General features: G+C 62.2%; 1 protein-coding gene across 2 annotated transcripts; it reads right to left on the reverse strand.

Annotated features, from left to right (window-relative positions):
• Window positions 1-507: 507 nt before the first annotated feature.
• ICOSLG (inducible T cell costimulator ligand) lies at window positions 508-18,089 on the reverse strand. 2 transcript variants are annotated; one of them, XM_072970068.1, is made up of 7 exons: window positions 17,559-18,089; window positions 15,976-16,016; window positions 14,719-15,078; window positions 13,744-14,028; window positions 11,429-11,593; window positions 10,523-10,558; window positions 508-705 (listed from the first exon to the last, which is right to left on the reverse strand). In XM_072970068.1, the coding sequence occupies exons 1-7, from the start codon at window positions 17,570-17,572 to the stop codon at window positions 692-694; spliced, it is 915 nt and encodes a 304-aa protein (XP_072826169.1). In that variant the 5' UTR covers window positions 17,573-18,089; the 3' UTR covers window positions 508-691. The 2 variants fall into 2 exon arrangements, with proteins under 2 accessions (XP_072826169.1, XP_072826175.1); XM_072970074.1 differs by lacking the exon at window positions 508-705 and adding an exon at window positions 7,541-9,642 and having other exon boundaries at window positions 17,559-18,086.
• Between the last annotated feature and the right edge of the window lie 1,230 nt (window positions 18,090-19,319).

The following is a 19,319-nucleotide window of genomic DNA, read 5'->3' on the forward strand; positions in this document are numbered from 1 at the left end:
TCACCTCTCAGCAGCCACTGCTCCTCCGTGGTTGCGTGGGCATCCGGGTGCCCAGAATGGGTGAATGAGCGAGTGAGGGAGTGGGGGATACACGGAGGTAGGTCTGGACACACTTCACCGCCTCAGAAGCCCCTGTGGGACACAGACCGGCCCCTCCACCCCACCCCTCCTTCGTGCTCTTCCAGACCCTCATCTCTCTGACATCACCCTCTCTGCCCGGCTCCTGTGCCGCTCACCCACGTCCTGGGTGCCAGGAGCATTTCCTGCCCCGACCGGGCACTCAGGGAACACGGTCCCCTCTCAGGGGCGGGAGCCAGCGTTCAGGGAGTGAGTGCTGGGTGAGTGAGCAGAACCAGCACCTGCGTGGCGCCCAGAGGAGGCTGCAGTGGAACAGCTGCAGGAGCAGAGGGATCTCCTGGATCACGGACCCCCAGGAAGAACCTGGGGCCTCAGCTGATAAAACTGTCAAAAATAGAGGCCGTTAAAAACAAAACTTTTTTAACAAACTGATGGAAATCCCCTTTATCAAAAGGAGCTGCTGCAGATCAAGCCACAAAAGTGACGTGTCCAGGAGTCAAGGACCATTTCTCGAGCAGATGATGCCACCTGTGGGGATGTCCCCGGGAGGCGCTGTGGGCGAGGGGCTGCGGCTGTCCCCAGGGCAGCGCTCAGGCGGTCCGGCGGAAAGCAGTCACTCAATGGTCACTAAGAAGAAGAAGAAGAAGAAAAAGACACTGACAACGTTCCTGGATTTGGCAAAGAAACGCTGGGCCCCAGGTGGAGGGTGGTTATTTAGAGAAAGTACCCTGGGCCAATTTGTACTGGGGATTTTTTTGGACAGAACAGCACTTTGCCAGGTAGGACATTAGGACAGAAAATGCAAGAACAGATTAAATGATTCAGGGAAGGGCCTGTGCTAGGAGCGGGCAAGAGAGAGCAGGGAGCTTACCTGCCCCCAGCCCTGACGAGCGAACGCCCTGTCTTTCCCACAGTAGTTGACAGCCCTCACAGCTGTCTGCAAAATTCCTGACTATTTAACCACTGTTTCCCACTGCCCGGGGTCTGGTGGTGCCCAGGGAGCCCAGCTGCAGGAGGAAGGCAGGGCCTCAGCCCATGGGTGAGCCCACCTTCAACTTTGCGCCCAGGTGTCCTGCTGGTCTTTGCTGGGCGCAGCCCTGCCCGTGGGCCCGGCTCAGTCACTGCCTTGGTTGCAAAGCCCCTGGGGCTGGTCTTCTTTCAGTAAAATCAGGAGGCAACACCTGGTTCTGCAGCTGTGATTAGCCAGCTCCCCAGTCCCAGAGGCACTAGCAGCAGGGATGCTCAGCGGGGGCTCATCCCAGGCCTTTGGACACGATGGGCCTGGTGAGGAGCTTTGCCGAAAGTTCCCAGAAAGTCCCAAGGTGACCTGAGGTGTGTGTCTGTCATCAAACCCACTGGGGGCCACCCAGGAGCCCCGGTGGTGCAGCGGGGACCACTTGGGCACGGAGGAAGGGGCTGGGATATGGGACCGGAAGGATCCGCTGTCCGCGGTGCGATGGAGGCGGGGGTGGCGCTCGGCTTCCTCCCTGGGAAGCAGCCATCATGCGTGTCCCACTTGCGTTACGTGTTATTAGGAAGCTGCCCTGCAAACGCTCCCTAGTCACCGTGAGGCTCCAGGAAGACACACAGGGCGGAACGCAGGAGCGCTCGGGTTTCAAGGCCCGGGATCTGCGCTCACTGAGACAGACGTGAGCGGCTCAGCCCAGCGGCTGAGCACCTGCAGCAGGGCCACCACCTCATCAAGGCCTGGACCAGGACACAGCCAGACGCTCCTCTGAAGGGAGTAGGGGAGATGCCGGTCCCTCCCCTCCCTGCCCCTCCCACCGCCCCCACTGGCTGAGTCCCGAGGGAGGAAGGGGGCGGGGCCCGGGGACCCGAGGCCCCCCTACGCGCTCTTGTCCGAATAAAGGAGCCCGGTGACTTCCGCGTGGCATGCGATCAGGAGGCTGGCTGGAGAGTCAGTGGAGTGAGTCTGGCTATTCTGGAATTGTTTCAGAAAAAACTGCAGGTGTTCTGGAGTTTGACAGAAGCAGTTTAAAAACTAGTTTGTGTCCACAGCTAATCACACCCTTCGGTCAGCCGTGGATTCTGTCTAAACCTGAACCTCTGTGTCTGCCTTGCGCCTGCGTGTGCCTCCCTGACCCACCCGGCGCGGGGCGCGCGTCTGCAGGTGGTCTGGTAATTCTTACCGGCTGACCGGCTCGGGGCTTCGGGGGCCCCGTGGCCGGAGGGATGGACCATGGAGCGCCCAGGCTGCACTCCCGACAGGCTGCCCCTCAGGCCAGGCCCAGGGTGCAGCCCCAGGGGACAGGCCCAGGCCCAGTTCCGGGACGGATGTGACGTTCCCACCGGCTGGTCAGACGCTCTGCAGCCTGTCTGGGCACAGTCAAGACGGCACAGAGCTGGGACGGGCAAGCCGGGCACAGGGTCTGAGCTGCACGCGTGGGGTGAGCCCAGCTGGCAGGCTGGCCGCCCCCCAGCCCTGACCAGAGGCTCTGCCTCTGGAGCTGGGCCTGGAGGTCCCTCCTCACCTGCCCCTACCCCAGGGTGGGGCTGTCACAGCCCAGCCCGAGGCCAGCGGGACACTGGGGCCGACAGGCTCCTGATACGTACCCCCTCCCCAGGGAAGCGCGTCCCACCGTCTGACAGTGCTGCCCCAACAGAGTGCTGGCCCGGCCCCTGGAGGGGAGGACGACCGCACGGTCACAACTGCAGACCTGACACCCTAGCAGCATCCTGTTATTTTCTGAGCATTGGATGTTTTTTGTCATTTGTCCTCACTGAACCCTCACAGGGCAGGTGGGCGGGCGGAGTGTGGCTCTGCCCCTGGTGGAGAGACCTGGCTGCCTGTCTCAGGCCCTGGCCCCGAGGGTGACCACAGAGCTGCCCTCGCTCCTCTCGGGAACCAGGGAGCACCCCCAATTCTCCAGGTTCTGGAAGGAGAGCCAGGTTAGCTCTGGGAAGCCTGCACGCGTCAGAGATCCTTTCCGACGTGGCTTCTTGACTGTGAAGTGGCACTTCCCTTGTTAGGCCTCAAAGGCCGACAGGAAGTCCGGGAGGTAGTTAATTGAGTCTGTTTCTTGGCCTCCCCCGGGGCTGAGTTTTATTCTGATTCTCGAGGACTGTGGGCTGACGGTTGTCAGGGACGCCTCTGGCCCACGTGGGTGTGTGTGATGGTCAAAGCCTGGTTCAGGCACCCTCCCCCCATGACCCCCTGTCTGTCGACCCTGAAGCCCAGACCCTGCCCAGAGCAGATGCCCACACAGCACCCACTGCCTCCGTGGAGAGGCCACGGTCCCCGAGAAGGGTGGCGCAAGTCCACTGCCAGGCCAGGGTGCAAGCCAGCAGCCGCCTCCGGGAATGCCTCTTGAGAGCCAAAGCCGCTCATTCTGACTCAGTGTCCTGACTCTTCCTACTGAAGAACAGTCCAGGATGATCCCTTCCTCAGTGCACGGCGGGCCCCCTCTGACCACGGGGTCCCTTGACTGTGGGTCTCTCATCTACAGCCGGTAGCCCTTCCCAGACCTGGGGGGTTAACGGCTCCTTCAGTGCCCTTTGTTGTAATACGTTTCCACTAGTTTTTGCCTGATGCTTTATTTTGTCAGAGACCCTGAGGGGTTCTTGGGTTTATTCCATCATTAGGTCACGGTTTATAAACCCCCTCTCCCCAGCTGGTGGATGCCGCTGTCCTCCGAGGCACAAGGTGCAGATTTCTCCGTCCTCAGCGCCTGGTCCGGGCTGGCCCAACCCTCTCCCCGCCTTCCCCGCCCCGTTCCCACCTGCCCCCAGAGAGGACGTGCTGAATCCACGCGGTGACTGAACTCTCTTTCTCCCCAAATGTTCTACTTGGAGTCCCAGGAAGTGGCTTTCTTTTTCAAATTTGGAGGTTTTATTGGAAGCTGAATAGAGAACCCAATCAGTTAACAAAACAAAAGTAGAAGGTTCCAAGATTATGACTGCAGACGCGGGTATAAACGGAAAGCATCTCTGCAAGGCAGGTGCTAAATGCCTCCGTGCACACAGCCCGGGCGTGTCCAGCGGTTGAGGGCAGGTGTGGAAAGTCCCCAACGACCCCAGGTGCTGGCTCCCAGGTGGCCGGCCCGTGCCATCGGAAGCTCATGCCTTCCGGTGCCACGGCCACCGCAGCGCTCCGGCCGGCATGTCACGCTCACGGGACATAGTCTCCGCAGGGCGCGGCCCTCCAGCTCTCGGAAGCTGCAGCCGAGCCCGGGGGCGTCGCTCTGAGCACAGGAGCTGCTGCACCGCCCAGGTCGGTGTGGGCGGGCTGCTCCCAGGGACAGCGCCGTGCCCCGCCTCGCCCTGCTGGGCTTGACCCAGTTCAGTGAGGACTCGCTTAGGGTACAGGCACTGCAATTTACACCCACCCCATTTTTTGAGAAGTGCTTTTTTTTTTTTAATTAAGTAACTTTCCTCACTAAAAACTGAAGTGTGGCCCTGAAGTGTCTTGATTTTGGAGTCTGGAGGTCTGGGGTGGGTTCCCGATGGTGATGTTTGGGCGAGGGCAGAGGCCGGCCTCCACGGGGGCGGGGGGCGCGCAGGGACCCGGGCCTGGCTGATCGGCTGAGACAGGACTTGCTGGACCTCGTCCCCTAGAGCCCAAGCCCCGGCACCCTCATGGCCCCGGCGGCCCCCTGGGGCACCTTCCCCGTCACACCTCCGGTCAGCGCTTCTCCTTCGAAGGACACCCCACCTGGCCCTGTCCTCCACCCTCGACTTCCCCACCCCTGCCCGGTCCACGCGTGCAGCCTCCCGAGACCAAGAACTCCATTCCCAGCACCCCTCCAGCCGGGCCGCGTCCAGAATGCGTGTCCAGGGATGGGGGGCGGCACCGCCCAGCCACCTGAAGGGCTCTGAGCCAGCGGGCAGAGGGCGTGGGTCCCAGGGAAGGCTCAGTACAAGGTGGGGTCCGCCCTCCCCAGGCTTTGCGGGGAGAACCTGCCTCGTCTCGGCTGCCCTGGTGGGCCCCAGTGTTGCCTGCAGCCCAACCCCAGGCCCAGCCGCTAGGAGCGGGGACCACAAAGAGGATGATGCGGGCATCAGGGCCCGCACCCCAGCCAAGGCAGTCGCGGTCTCCGCTGTGGTGCCCCATGGGATGCTTCCGTGGGGCAGGACCCCAACCCGATTGGGGTGGGAGTGGGGGCTCTCTCACTGGGCCCAGCTCCTGGCAGGTGCTCCCTGTGGTGGTGTGAATAGGGCTGTATCTGTGTGCGGCCATCACATGGGGCAAAGAGCCTGCAGCTGCCAGACCGTGTCTTTGGGTCTGGACCTCAGCCAGGCTGCAGGCTGGCACCCTGGGCCCCTGCTGGGCCCTCCCCTCTGCCCTCTAGGAACCTGCCTCTGTCCCCTCCCCGTTTCTCCATCTCCTGGGCCCAGCACCTCTCAGGCTGCATTTTAGCTGAATCATGGTATTTGCTCCCTGGTGTCATTTTCTGGGCTCAGGTGACTGGGGAACTTGCTCTGGATCTGCTGGGAGCAGGTGTCACCTCTCCTGCCCCTGGGTCAGTGCATCTGGGACATTGCGAACCACATGTGTACAACCAGGCTCTCTGAGCAACCTTCCTTCCATTAGACCAGCAGCGCCCTGACTCACCCAGCTGCCTCTCAGAGCACAGACCTGGGCCTTCTCGGGGACCACTCCCTCCTCACAGCCCGTCCTGTCCCTGCCGGGGAAACCCCAACTCTGAAGTGGCAGTGCCCTCCCCCTCCCTGGGCGGCCTGCGCACAGCAGACTTGGACACCTGCAATCTCGGGGACAGAAGGCCCAGAGAACACAAGAGAGGAGCAATGAATCACTCCCAGGGGAAGGGCAGGGCCTGTGCTCAGACCACAAGGCTGGTGCAGGGGGTTGGGCCAGGGAGGATGATAAGGAAGGAGGGCGCTGGGGAGGGAAGGAGGTGGGGGAGGGAGGACAGTGGGGGCAGGAAGGAGATGGGGGAGGGTGGTGGTGGTGGGGGTGGAGGATCCTGCTCAGTTCTTGGCCTGGATACTCCTTGGTCACCTCCCCCTCCCACAAGACCCAGATCAAGGTCTTCAGGAGCTGATCCTGGTGTGGCCCCAGTTCTGGTCCTGACTCGGGCGGCTGACTGCACAGCTCCTGGGTGTTGGAGCTTGTTCATATTGGTTTTGCAGGGGCTCAAGGCCCCCATCCCCGGCGGGCTACCCTCTGGTGGCGGAGACACCAGGGACTCCGGACACTAAGCCCCATGGCCCCGGGACAAGGTCCCATCCTGCTACCACGGAGCTGCTCCGCCCCCGCGCCGTCACAGAAGCCCCAGCTGGCTGCCCCTCCCTGGTCGTGGCAGCATCAACCCAGATTCAAGGAAAAGGGGAAGCGTTCACTAGTGACAGAGGAGCCTTCTCCCCTCAGGGGACCCAGGAGCCACTCAGGACGCAGCAGGCTGTGGTCAGACCGTGGCCTGTGGGGCGGGCCGGGGGAGGGTGCTGGTGGGATTGACATCAGGGCGGCGGGACTGCTGTGGGCCAGGAGGACGCCGCTGCTTCCCTGGGCTGTGGGGGAGGGGGAGTCAGTCCCCAAGGGCAGAGCCAGCCCAGACGTGTAAGCTGCCTTCTCCCTGAAAACGTCCTCCTTCTGAAAAGCCAGGCTTGCAGGGAGGTTCGGGTGGGATGTACCTGCCGCGCCTCCAGCACCGCCCGGAGCCCCTGGGCCCTCTGCCCTGACCAGTGCCCAGCATCACAGCACTGGGGCTGGGGCAGGCGGGGTTCTCTAAAGCCACAGCCTCCCTCCCCAGGATGGCTGTGGTGCCTGTGGTCACGGGGTGTGTGTGAGCCGCGGGGGTCGGAGGAGGCACCTGGTTCCAGCCACCTCACCTTGCAGGAGGGAGAACTGAGGCGCTCCAGGCACACAGCTGCTGCTTCCTTCTGTCCCCTGCCCTGGTGACGAACCTCCCACCTGCCAGCTTGGGCTCTCCCTCTCTGATGGGTGTTGAGTGCACACCTACTGTGCTCAGGATGTGCAGCAGGAGCAGGAGCCACAGCACCCAGAGACCAGGACTCCAGCGGCCAGAGTGGCCAGGGGCCCCGCCCCAGAGCAGTGCCAGCACCCCGGATTCTTGTGCCCAGCCATCCCATGACCTACGCCATTCCCTGGGGCTGGCCCAGAACTCTGTCTCCTCCCCTGTGCCCAGTGCAGATGGGGACGGGGACAGTGGCTCTGCTGACCCTGCCCTCCCTCAGGAAGGTGGCTGCAGGGATCCCTGGGACCACTGACCTTCGGGCAGGACGCCCGTCTGCGGTGGCTGTCCTGGGTGCTGGGGGACATTGAGCAGAATCCTGCCTCCCACCCACTAGAAGACACAGCAACCCCCAAGACTGACCATCAAATGTCTTCATACCTCGCCCAGCACCCCCTGGGGGACAGAGCCACCCCGGGGGAGAACCGATGGGGCAGGGCCGGGTCGCTGACTGCAAGCTGAGTGGACCAGCTTGCCAGCATGCTGACCAAGGCAACTGGACAAAGGCAGGCTGGTAACTTGGATTCTCAGAAATCAGGCTTCCGGAAACATCAAAACACGGCATTCACATGCTGTCTGCAACACAGCATGGGAAGCAGGCAGCCGTCCCCAGACTGAGAGGGCGAGGGTGACCCGAGGGAGCCGGGAAGGCAGAGAGCCTGTCAGCCCGCGAGGCCCAGAGGGAGCGGCAAGGGTCTGCTGGGAGCCAGTAGGGACACGATAACTCGGGGCATGGGACCTGGAGGGCGTGGCCTTGGCTGGGAGCCCCAGTCCAGGCAGAACCCACAAACGTGGGGTGGGAGAGCCCCTGGGCGGCCTCCCGGGCCTGGGCATAACGGGGCAGAAGCAGGAGCACCGGCCCCCGCTGCTTCCCCAACTAGGAAACTGCTCCTGGTAGGAAAGTGGAAAGTCTCCCTGCAGCTGCCCCATCCTGCAGGACAGAGAACCCAGCCCCAGCATCTGCAGGGGCCCTGAGGGTCTGCTGAGGCCGCAGGCTGGGCCTGGGCAGGATGGTGGAACGGGCCCCTTGGTGCACCTGGCGTCACATCACAGTGGACAGAGGGGCCCGCACCCCACCTGCCGCACCCACCTGCCGCACCCCACGAGGGCCCCTGGGCTTCTTGCTCTAGTCAGCTTTCTGGGACTCTTTTGAAAACAACGCATGTCTTGTAATGCTTTCATGTTAAAAGTCTGAGTAGAGTCCTCATCACATTTGTGGAAAAGCCGCGTGAGGGCCTCGCGGTGCAGAAATACATGGAGGTTCCCAAAAACGTATCTTGGCTCAGGCTCGGCACTGAGCCGGACTCGCCGAGTTTGCTGCGAGTCTGGGAGGTGCAGGCCTCCCACACCCTGCCCTTCGGTGCTGAGCGACCAGGGGCAAAACAGGCTTGTTTTCCTGGGGGGTGCGCCTCCTTTGTGGAACCTTCCAAAAACAACAAACTGCTAGTTTCAATCCAGGAACCAACATGGAAACCGTCTGGGTGGGGTCCAGGCCCCGGCTGCACGCCCCCGTAGCCACTGCTCCACTCCAGTCACTGGGGGGACCTGGTGGGCTCCCAGGAGCCCAGGGTTTGAGACGAGGTTTTGCCTTGAGACTGTGCAGGTCCTCATGGGAGGTCAGCAAGGGGCCGTGGGCCACAGGGCCGGGGACAGAGGCCGCCCAGCACACTTCGAGGGAGTTTCTGCTGCATTTGGGAGGCTGCCACGTGCCAGGAGAACGGTCCCACTCTGAAGGACCGCGATGACCACCTGTCCAGGCCAGTGTCCGCTGGAAACACGAGCCTCAGCCCTGCCCAGGCTGGGCTCCTGCCTCTCCAGGTGCGCCCCCCCGGGACGTCCCCAGCACAGATGGCTGCACAGCCCAGCACAGACACTGAAAAATTCCGTTGTGCTTTTGAGGAGGAAAACCTAGCTTTTGACCAAAACAAAAGAGCTCAGGTTTTCTTTCCAGTGCGAATGCCCTAGAAGAACACGGATTCCGGGCAGTCTTCAGTGTCCACCACTTCCTGCTTTAGGTCCCACGTGACAGACTCCAGGGCCCTGTGCCCTCAAGGCGGAGGTGGGGCACGAGCCTGAACAGCGGAGCCAGCGCGCAGGCCACTGCAGCGGGAGTGACCAGCCCAGCCCAGGTCACCCTGGACGAGGGCAGGCGTCCTCTTGCCTCTTTCGGAACCGGATGCCCTTCCTCCGGCCTCGGACGCGGGTCCCACGGCGCGAGTCCAGGGTGTTGAGAAGAGCTGCGGGCTCCAGGGGGCCGAGGGTGGGAAGGAGCCGTTGCAGCCCTTCTCATTTGGTTTGGCAGTGAAGGAGGGAGCCCACGTACTCGGGGGTTCACGGGCCCAGAGCTGCTGGCCTTGGGAAAAGGCCGCCTGCTGGGATCAGGGCAGCGCGCAACACGTGCTCCCGGGGTCCGTGCGGTCCTTCCCGGGGAAGCCCTGCCTGTCCCCCCAGAGCCAGGGGGCTCCACGTCAGTGCGTTCCAGTGCTAACGGCGCAGATGGTCCCCTCTGCCCAGCCGGCCAGAGTCGCTTCCCAAGCTGCCATCCAACGTCCCTGCTGGGCCTCTCCCGGAGCCCTGTCCAGGCCTGGGGCGGCGTCTCGTCACACGTGCTCTTGGGAGGAAAGAGGGAGAGGGCGTGGGCGGCGAGTCAGCTCGCTTTCACCTTGGGGGCAGAGGCCGATCTCAGGACTCAGGTTGGTGAAAACAGGGGGACTGGAGACGCCTGCACACGAGGCGCTTCCTGCGACGGAGGTCCGGCAGGCCCTGATTTTTTGGGAAGCTGTGTTCCGGGGTTGCCTGAAACTGGCCGCAGGGACAAGTGAGTCTGCTGCGGCACCAGGCGGCCACGCGACTCGGACTCACCTGGTGAACAGGTGTGCAGGTGCCGCTGGCTGGGCTGTGTGCGCCCTGGGCCCACCCTCCCCTGACGGCCCTTCTCACAGGTGGGGAAGCAGGGCTCTGGGAGGCGCGGCCACTTGTCTAAGGTGTGGAGCCCCCCAGTCGGACTACGGAGACCCTCGCAGCCCACGGCATGTGCTGGCGGGAAGCCCAAACTGAAGACCCTGTGTGTGAATATTTCCCCAAATTGGGGCGGGAGTCTCACTGGTCTTTGCTCCGGGAATGTGAGGTGCTCGCCTGCACAAAGGGTGTGGACTCGCAGGAGAACCCACAGTGGGCCGGGGTGGGGACATGATGGTGGGAGGACGGAGAAGGCGGGGGGCGCCTGGGGTTGTGGTCCAGGAAAATCCCGTGGCACACATCAGCAAGCACACCAGAGACAGGACCACACGCCAGGAGGGCCAGTGGGCCACGCCTCCCCCTGGGTTCCACTGTGTCTCTGGACCTGGAAGCACCTACTTCCTGCCCATCGAGTGTCGCTCGGGCTGAAAGGCGGACACGGGGAGAGCCGCCAGTCCAGCCTGCCCGGGCCCCCAGACCCCCCAGCCCCCCGCACCTCCTCCACAGGCCTCCTTCCCTCTTGGCAAACTCACCGGTGACTTCCAGCTCTGGCCTCAAAGGCTGGGCACCTGTTGGAACAAACCAGAAACGCTCAGGGTGGGCAGTGAAGAGGGAGTGCGCTGAAGACCGCAGGGGCCTCTGCCCAGCAGCCCTCCCCACCCCGCCGTCTCCAGCGGCTCCCTGCTCAGGCAGGACGGCAAGAGGCAAGCGTGAGAAGCACTTCAAGAAGCTCAGGGCACCTTCAGCGGCCTGGCAGCGTCGACAGTGGGGCCGTGGGCAGTGGGAAGTGTTGCTGGGATGATGGAATTAGCAGCCAAGCGAAACTGCAGGGCAGCACGGAGAAGCCCCATCCCACTGTGCTATGACTCCTTAGTCCAGCTGAGCTCCCCGTCCTCCACTGCCGGGGGTCCAGGAGGAGACCAGCTTCAGTGACAGGACCTCTGGGGACGCCTGCTGACCTCCACCACCAGGCTGGCCTGGGGAGACTGCGCTGTGCCCCGCCTCTCCCCCGACTGGCCCGGGCGGGGCCCAGGCCAGCACGGCAGGCCCTCTTGTTGACACCTGGGTTCTGGATTTTTCTGCTCCCCACCATGAGCTCTGCTTCTTTGTTTAGCATGGTCAGTACCCATACTTTCTGGGTCCGTCTTTGTGTTTGGCCAGAATCCACCAGACCGCCTTGAAGGGATCCCAGTGGCTCAGTGTCCACAGATGCCCCGGGTCCTGATCTCTGTACTCGCCTGCCCGCTGAGCCAGGGTCGTGGGGACTGGGGCCCCACACCCAGAAGCGTCGGCGTGGCCGCGCGCACGCGCAGTACCGCAGGGAAACCACGCCTCCCGTGAAAGAAAGCCTTGCGGAGCTTGAGCAGGTCCTGGAAAAGGGCCGCCCCCACCCCGACGAAATAAATGCTCATTGCCTACAGCGCAGGCCCCTCGGATACCTGTGTAGCTCCGGCTGGGGCACCTGCTCCTGCACAGCCAGCCAGTGGCCACAGCCACGACCACGGCCAGCACGGCCAGGACGCTGGGAACCGCCCTGCCTCCCCACTCGCGGGTGCCATCAGCTGGGTTCTCCGTGAAGCTGTCTTTGGTTCCAGTGAACATTCCTACAAGAAAGGAGAGCAACCCCCAACTTAGGGCCACCAGGGAAAGGGGGTGTCTCCACCTGAAGAAGCCAGCGCTAAGGGGAGTGCTGACCCAGCGGACCTCCTGCTGGCGTTCTGTGACTCTCAAGCTACGAGGCTGACGGAGAGAAGGGCTTTCTCTCTCCGATGGGCCCTCGTCTCTCCCTGTGGCGTCACCCTCCTCCCCTACCCGTGTGACCTGTACTCGCAGCCCACCTAAAGCCCCACACCTGGGGAGGGGCATGGCAGGAAGCGGAGCCTTCCTGGCTTCCTAAATGTAATCAAATTAATTTTTTTCTAGCTTAATTGCTGGCTTTAAAAAAACATAGTGAAATTCACAGAACATAAAATTAACCATTTTAAAGTGAACAGTTGGGTGGCATTCAGTACACTCACGAGGCCGCGTGGCCATACCATTGTCTAACTCTGGAACTTTTTCACCGCCCCAAAGGGAAAGCCCCTGCCCACCAGCAGCCCCTCCCCTCCCCCTCCCCCGGGGACTCCAAGCTACTTTCTGCCTGTTTGGATTTCCCTGTTCTGGACATTTCAAAGAGATGGAATCACACACCGTGTGGCCTTTTGTGTCTGGCTTCTCTCACTGAGTATCACGTTTTCGTGGTTTGTCCACCCTGCTGTGTGGCCTGTGTCTCACACCTTGTCATGGCTAAGACTCCACTGTGTGGGTGGACACGCTGTGTCCATCCCTTCATCCACCCCTGGACACTCGCGCTGTTCCCACCTTCTGGTTACTGAGAACAAGCTTCGGTGAGCATTCATGTGCAAGCGTTGGTCTGAGTCTCGCTTCCAGTGCTCTTGGGTTCACACTTAGGAGTGAGACTGCTGGGCCACTTCTGCTTAGCTTTTTAAGGAATCAGCAGCTTCCCACAGTGCTGTGCTGTTTCACTCTCTCTGGCAGCGCACGAGGGCGCCAGTCCTCCTGTCCTAATGTCCGAGTACTTGGCCCCTTGGAGAGTGGTTCTCAGGGGTAGACAAGCAACAGCTTCCTCAGGCAGCATGTTTCAAATGCCCCGTGTTTCTCCAAACCTGGAGAAGCCACGAGCCAGACAGTGGCTAGGCCTTCCAGGCACTTTAGAACCATCTAGAAGCTTCTCCACATGTCCTGATGCCCAGACAGCCCAGAGGTGCCGATTCAGAGGCTCTGGGCCCAGGGGTGGTTGACGGGCTTCCCAGTGATCCCACAAAGCAGCGGAGCCAAGACCACAGCCCCAAGAGAGCCTCCCGGTCCCCTTCCCTTGCGCCTGGCTGCTCCGCTGGGAGGCAGAGGCCAGAGGTGGGCTTTGGTGCAGCCCAAAGACCGTGACCGCTGAGCCACAGGGCTGCACCCACATTCCAGGAAAGAGAGTGCCTGGCTGCAGGAGTTCCCGGCAGTTGGGGTGCATCCTGGCACGTGCCATGGGTAGGCTGCGGGGCTGCACTTGGTGAGATGCGATGCCATCACCACCTTGAACTCTGACAGTTTCTGGACCAGGATTCCTGCGTGTCTTTCCATGTTGCACTGGGCCCTGCAGGTTTGTGGCGGGTCCTGATAGCCCCCTGTCTTCCTCCTGTAGGAGGCAGGCCCATGGGCCCCATCCTGCAGCTCTTCTGCTCTTCCTGGAACCCCGCCCCCATCATCTCAACACTGGTGACAGGGACACACTGAGAGCCTGTGGCTTCTCCGAGGGAGTCACCCGCCTGCACCCTTCCATGGGGAGGCCTGGGCCAGCAGTCAGGCCCAGCCGGACCCCGACACGGGGGGTGGGGTCCCAGGTTCTTCAGAGCGGGGGCTGTGCAGGGGGTGGCTTCCACCCTGATGCTGTTCCTGCCTCGTTCTGTGACTTCTGAAATGATACATGACCTTTCGGAGCCTCAGTCCCTCACCTGTTGAGATGGGTCACCAAATCTGAGCCCCAAGAGTGAGGATTAAGTGCCCTGAGTGCCCAACAGGTTCCTGCCCTCAGTCGCCGCGGTAACACCTGCCTCCCACTTCCTCCCCATTTCAAGCCCCCTTTCTCATGCTGCCGCCAAGCCAGCCTGCGGGCGCTTTTGTCTTCTGCCTGGGGAGACCCCCCAAGCCATTCCCAGCCCACAGCCTCGGGCAGGGGTCAGCATGCAGACCCGGGGGACCCTACCTGTCCAGCTGCTGACGGTCAGGTTCTGGTGCAGCAGCACGTTCTCTATGCAGCAGCCCACGTTCACGCTGGGCGTCCGCCCGAGCCTCAGGACGCTGACCACGTCATACAGGCCCCGCTCGTTCAAGGACACGGTGCTGTTCTGCAGGGCCGGGTCCAGCAGGCTGTTGTCTGTCCTGTTGATCCAGTACACGTTCGGCCTCGGATAGCCATTTGTGGACGTGCACGTGAAGGTGAACTCCTCATCCTGGGACGGGCCGCTGACCACAGGCATGCTGTAGTTTGCTGCCAAGAAGGAAAACGGGCTGAGGGGTGCCGGGTTCTGAGGGTCAGAAGCGGAGGGGTGCATGGCGCCCAGGGCCAGGTTAGAGGGAGGCGGCAGTCACGCCCTGACCCCGGAGGATTAGGGGACCAAGGCCGTGGTCTGGGGAGCCGCACAGGTCCTGCTCTGCCCAAGAGTCGCCCTTCCCGCCCACGGGGGCGCTGCTGAGCCCAGCAGGCGGTGACTGGCACCCACTTCCTGCCCCAAGGAGGTCGGCCTCCCTGGAGTCCAGTGACAGAGAGCTGGCAGTTCGCCTGATACAGACACAGCCCGTCTCCGCAGAACTATGCCCTGAGCAGCTCCGAGGAGAGGCTCTAACTTTATTCCTAAGTTCTGATCTCATTTAGTGCCTTATAGTCCTCCCTCTTCATTTCATTAAAAAAACCTAGTGGGAGTTGAGCTGGAGAGCTCAAGGCAAAGGCAGTGAGATTGGGGGCTGTGTGTGAAAGCAGCTCATGGAGAACCTCCCCATGAGCCGAATGGTCTTTCAGCCACTTTGGCGTCACACGGGTAAACAGGCGCCCACCACAGAGATGGGGGCGCTCTTTACGGGAAGACACAGGTGAGTGGCCTACAGAAAATGGGTCTTACTGATACTTCTTCAGGGACATGAGGCTGCAGTGAAATCAGATCTGCCCCTTCCGTGCTCTTACCTGCCACGTGCAGCGTGACCACAACTTCCAAAATCTTTTTTAATTCTAAGGATTTCCGAAACACCAGGCAGTTAAATTTCTGTTCGTCCTGGGGGGTGATGTTGCGCAGGTGGAGAGAGAAGTCACCCCGCTTCATGCTGTCCAGGGACAGCTGGGCCCGGCCCTTGTAGTGGTTGTCGCTGTGGCCAGCGGAGTTGTTCCCCGAGAGGTAGTAAGTCACCACGGAGTAGGTATTTGGTTTGTCCGGGATTTGCCAGTAGACATAAAGGTCATTTAAATCGAAGCTGTTTCCTTCAGGGTAGACACAGCTGAGCTGGACGTCGCTGCCCACCATTGCTCTGACCTCCTGTTCCTGAATCTCTGCAATGATCCAGAAAGTACAAAATCCATTATCCACAGGTGACTCCTGGCTTCAGAGTCACACTGTCGGGGGGAGGGGAGCCTCTGGGCTGCAAGACTCAAACACCAATTCTGACTCATCTCACCAGGAAAGAAACGTGTACAGAAGATGCACATAGGAAAGCCATGCTATTTTAAAACTTCGGACATCTGCAGCAAGCTGCTCCAACGTCCTGCCCAGTGTCAGTTCTCTGCCCTGGCATGGGATGCCAACACTGGGAGAAGCAGGGATGTGGGAACCTAGGGCTACTTTCCGCTGTTTCTGCTACTTCTTGGGACTTTATAATGAATTCAAAATAAAAAGGGTTCAAAAAAATTCAGATATTTTAAAAGAAAACAGCAGCTTCTCAACAACATTCGAATGCAGCCAGCACTGCACTGGGGAAGGCCCAGCGAGGTCTGGCGGTCTGTTATGGCCACTTGAATGCCCGCAGGGAAAGTGGCCATGTCCCCTGACCCATCACCCATGGGCTGGAAAGCTGGTCAAGGCCTTGGTCTCAGCTGTGGTGCCACATCCCTGTTCTATGCTCGTCTGGAAGCTGGTGGCTTTGGGGAGTGAAGGGGCTGGAGAAGCAGGCTGCCTGGCTCCTGGCTCCTCTGGAAGCGGAGGTTCTAAATCACTGGGGAGGAACTGCACTCTACTTCAGACACGAAACAGAACAAAAACCACAGAGTCCGTAGGAGCGCTCCCCTCTGTGGCTTTCAGTCCCACACATGACTCTGGTCTTGGGGCCCAGCTTTCTCAAAAGGGCCCCTGGAAAAGCAAGAAGGGCAGTGGGGAGGCCTGCACCCCACGGACCTCACTGCTCGGCACTGAAGGGATTGGAAATCTCCCGTAAGAGCAGCGACCACACTTACCGGCTTGCAGGCCGCAGAGTAGCAGCAGGAGCAGCTCAGGACTGGAAAAAAAAACAACCCGAAAGGCAGGTGAGGCCCACTTCTTCCAAATGGGAGCAGGAGACAGTTCCACCCATCATGGAAACGGGGTTACCTCCACAGCCAGCCAGCGCATCAGCCGAGGCTCCCCGGGCATCCAGGGATTCGGGGAAAGGAACCAGGACCACCACCTCCCTGCCCAGCACGGGAAGTCCCACGGGGCTGGCGACCCCTGCAAGGGACCAGCTCCTATGTTAACAAACTCCCCTCAGAGTGATAGTGAGAGTGTGCTAAAGGGCACTGAGAGGAGTCACCAACCCCTCGGTGGCCTGGCCTTGCAGGGATGGAGTCCAGGATGCTGGATAAAATCAGAAAAAAACCCACTGTTGAGGGGCTGACAGCAAGAGCATCATTTAAAATCTGAGAGGTAGAGGGGATGTAAGATGCTCCCCCATCCCATCCCATCGCCCCTGGCAGGGTCTGGTGAGCTGCAGAACAATCTTCCGAAGGAATAGGATCAATCTGAAACCAGATCTGGTGGCTCTGCCCAAGCTGGTGGGCAGCTTGGCACTGGGGCCAGCAAGCCCCTCTCCCCGCCCCCAGGGTCCTGGCGCCTTCAGTCTGGGAGCCTCTGAACCTTGCACGCCTCAGCCTAGACAGCCCTGCCGGCAGGCCTCCCAGAACGCGGTGTCTCCTGCCCCACCTGTCACCACCCTGCCCAGGCCCCGGCCCCCTCCTCCCTGGATCACAGGGGACAAAGCACAGGCAGGGCCAACTGCTCTGGGGTGTGGGTGGCGAAGGGCAGCTGTGACATGCCAGCACTTTACTTTCCTTTCTTGCAGGAATAGTCTTTACCCGCACTTCCAACTGGAGAGACTGGGCCGTGGGACCCGGGGCTGAGCAGGCTTCTGGGCTGTGAGGGTGGGGACACCTGAGGATGGGGAACCTCACCAGCTCACCAAGGAGGGGCACCGCCTGCCAACCCTACAGCTTCCCTGAAGGGGCCTTGTGGCCAAAAGCTGGGAGCAAAGTTGTCATCCACCTCCTCAGCTGGCGGGAGACCAGGAGCCTGAGCCTCCCCGGTTGCCTTTGCTGAAGCAGGAGGGGGAATCCCAGGCGCTGGGCGAAGGGGGAGGGATGTCAGCAATCGGTGGGCACGGCTGGCATTCGAAGTGAGTAACAGTGCCCTTGACACAGCCTGGCCACCCCCCTGGTTCTTCTGGGCGACCCGCTGGGGGCGGGGGCGGGGGCAGGAAGTGAGCGTGGGTCGCTGTCTCCTCTCCTTCCAGCTGCTTTCCCACCCTCAGCAGGGACCCGCCCCCAGCTCGCCCGCGCGCTGCCGCCGCCCGGTCCCCGCCGCTCTCCCCGCGCCGACCCTGGGCCGACACCTCCTCCCGCAGGTGGCCGCGCCTCCCGCGGCCCCGCCGGATGCGCCCGCTGCTCCCCGCGCCCGGCGCGCCAGCGGCGCGGCCAGGAGGGCGGCCCTAGGCTCGGGGCGCCGCTCCCGACCTGGCGCCGCCGCTCAGCCCCCCGCAACCCCCGGGCGCGCCCGCTCGCCCGCTCACCCTCTCAGCGGCATGGTGGGGGCGGCGACCTCGGGCAGCGCTGATCTCGGGCCGCGGGAGAACTAGGAACAGGAGAGCCCTCGGGCCGCGGGAGCCCTCGGAGCGCCGGAGGCAGCAGCCACCGCGCTCCCGCCGCGCCTCGGAGGCTCTGGGCGCGGAGCTGGAGGGGGCTGAGCGCCGGCCCGATGCCGGCCCCGGCCCCGCCCCCGGCCCCGCCCCCGGCCCGGTTCCTCCCGCGGCCTGGGCCGCAGGCGGGGCGCGCTGGAACCGAAACTTGGACGCTGACTCCAAAGGACGCCGCCCTTCCCACGAGAGGGTGCCAGTCGGGCCCTGAGGGGCGCGGGCGGGGGCTCCCGGTCCACCGGGCTGTAGGTGCCGTGGAAAGGCCCCAGGGAGGGGGGCGGCCAGATGTGCTGCGAGAGGGCCCGTGGGAGGCTACGTGCTGCCCCCCAGTGTCCCGCAGGGCGTCCGCGCCCCCGAGCGCCCCGGCTCCGCCTGCGCCTGTCCGCCTCCAAGTCCTGAGTCTCTGCCCTAGGCGGGGTGGGGCTCAGTGCTCTCCCTCCCGGGCCCGGACCGGCGCCAGGACTCCGGCCCCCGGCGAGGCCAGAGCCCCACGGCTGTCCGGGGGTGGATGGATGTGAGAAAGGAAGGCGGGAAGGCGGGCAGGCCGGCTCCCCTTCCCAGCCAGCCCTGGATCTCCACCCCCACCTTTGCTCCCTCATCCCCTGTGGGTCCTGGGCCACCCGCCGCAGCATTTTTGCGTATTAAAGGCTCGAAGAAGCCCACGCGTGGAAACCAGTTGGAGTGTGCTCCTCCAAGCTTGTGGGACTTGGCACTCTCGTTTTCCGGCCTGGAAAAAGCTTCACTGAGCCTCAGATCAAAGGGCAAACGTGCCATACTCTTCCTCCCTCCCACCCCTTCCAGTCCACTGGGCCTCCTCTCTGCGAGGCCCAAGTCAGTCAGGGCTGCCCTTCTCCCCTCCCACACCGCCAGGTAGGTGACAGTGAGGTGACAGGGTGGAGCCCTGGGGACATAGCGTGCCCTCCATGCAAAGGCTGCCCCTGGAAGGGCCTGGGCTCCCGGACGCCGCACCTCAGGTCCGGAGACTCCTGTCGGTGGAGCAGGCAGGAGAGGTGTGTCCCACTGCCCAGGCTGAGGGGGATGCTGAGGTCGGCCTTTGGGAGGGGGAGAGGTAGGGTGTATAGTAAGGGCAGAGCCAAGGGGAGCTCCCGTGTCCCCAGCCACCTCCTGCATGCTGTCATTCTTTCAACAAATATTTAATGCACACCTACTGTGTCCTGTGCAAAACACTAAGGATAAAAGGTTAAAATAAGAGAATCTCTGCCTGGTAGAAATGAACATTTCTGTGAGGACAAGAACAAACAAGACAAAGAAGCAGAAAGGATGAGCTGGGAGCTGGGGATGCTTCTGAGGGTGATGAACAGGAAGGGCGGGGCTGCAGGTGACCAGAGGGGTAGGTGGGCATGCAGTTCTAGATCCCAGGGGCTTCATTCACTCCTCCACGGTCAGGCTGGGGGATTGAGCAGTGGGCATTCAAAGAGACCAAGCGGGGTCTGCTCTCCCTTTCAGTGAGGGGCAGGGTGGAGAGGGACAGGGGTTTCCGGCCAGGGCTCCTGTTCGAGTGTCCAGTGAGGGCACAGACAGTCTCAACTTGGGGAGAGGGGACGTGATAAAGGGGGTGGGAGATGGGGAGCGGGAGGAAGACTTGGCTAGGAGAGCCTGGTGTGGACATAAATCACA

Source organism: Vicugna pacos, chromosome 1 (assembly GCF_048564905.1).
Source record: "Vicugna pacos chromosome 1, VicPac4, whole genome shotgun sequence".
Lineage (NCBI taxonomy): Eukaryota > Metazoa > Chordata > Mammalia > Artiodactyla > Camelidae > Vicugna > Vicugna pacos.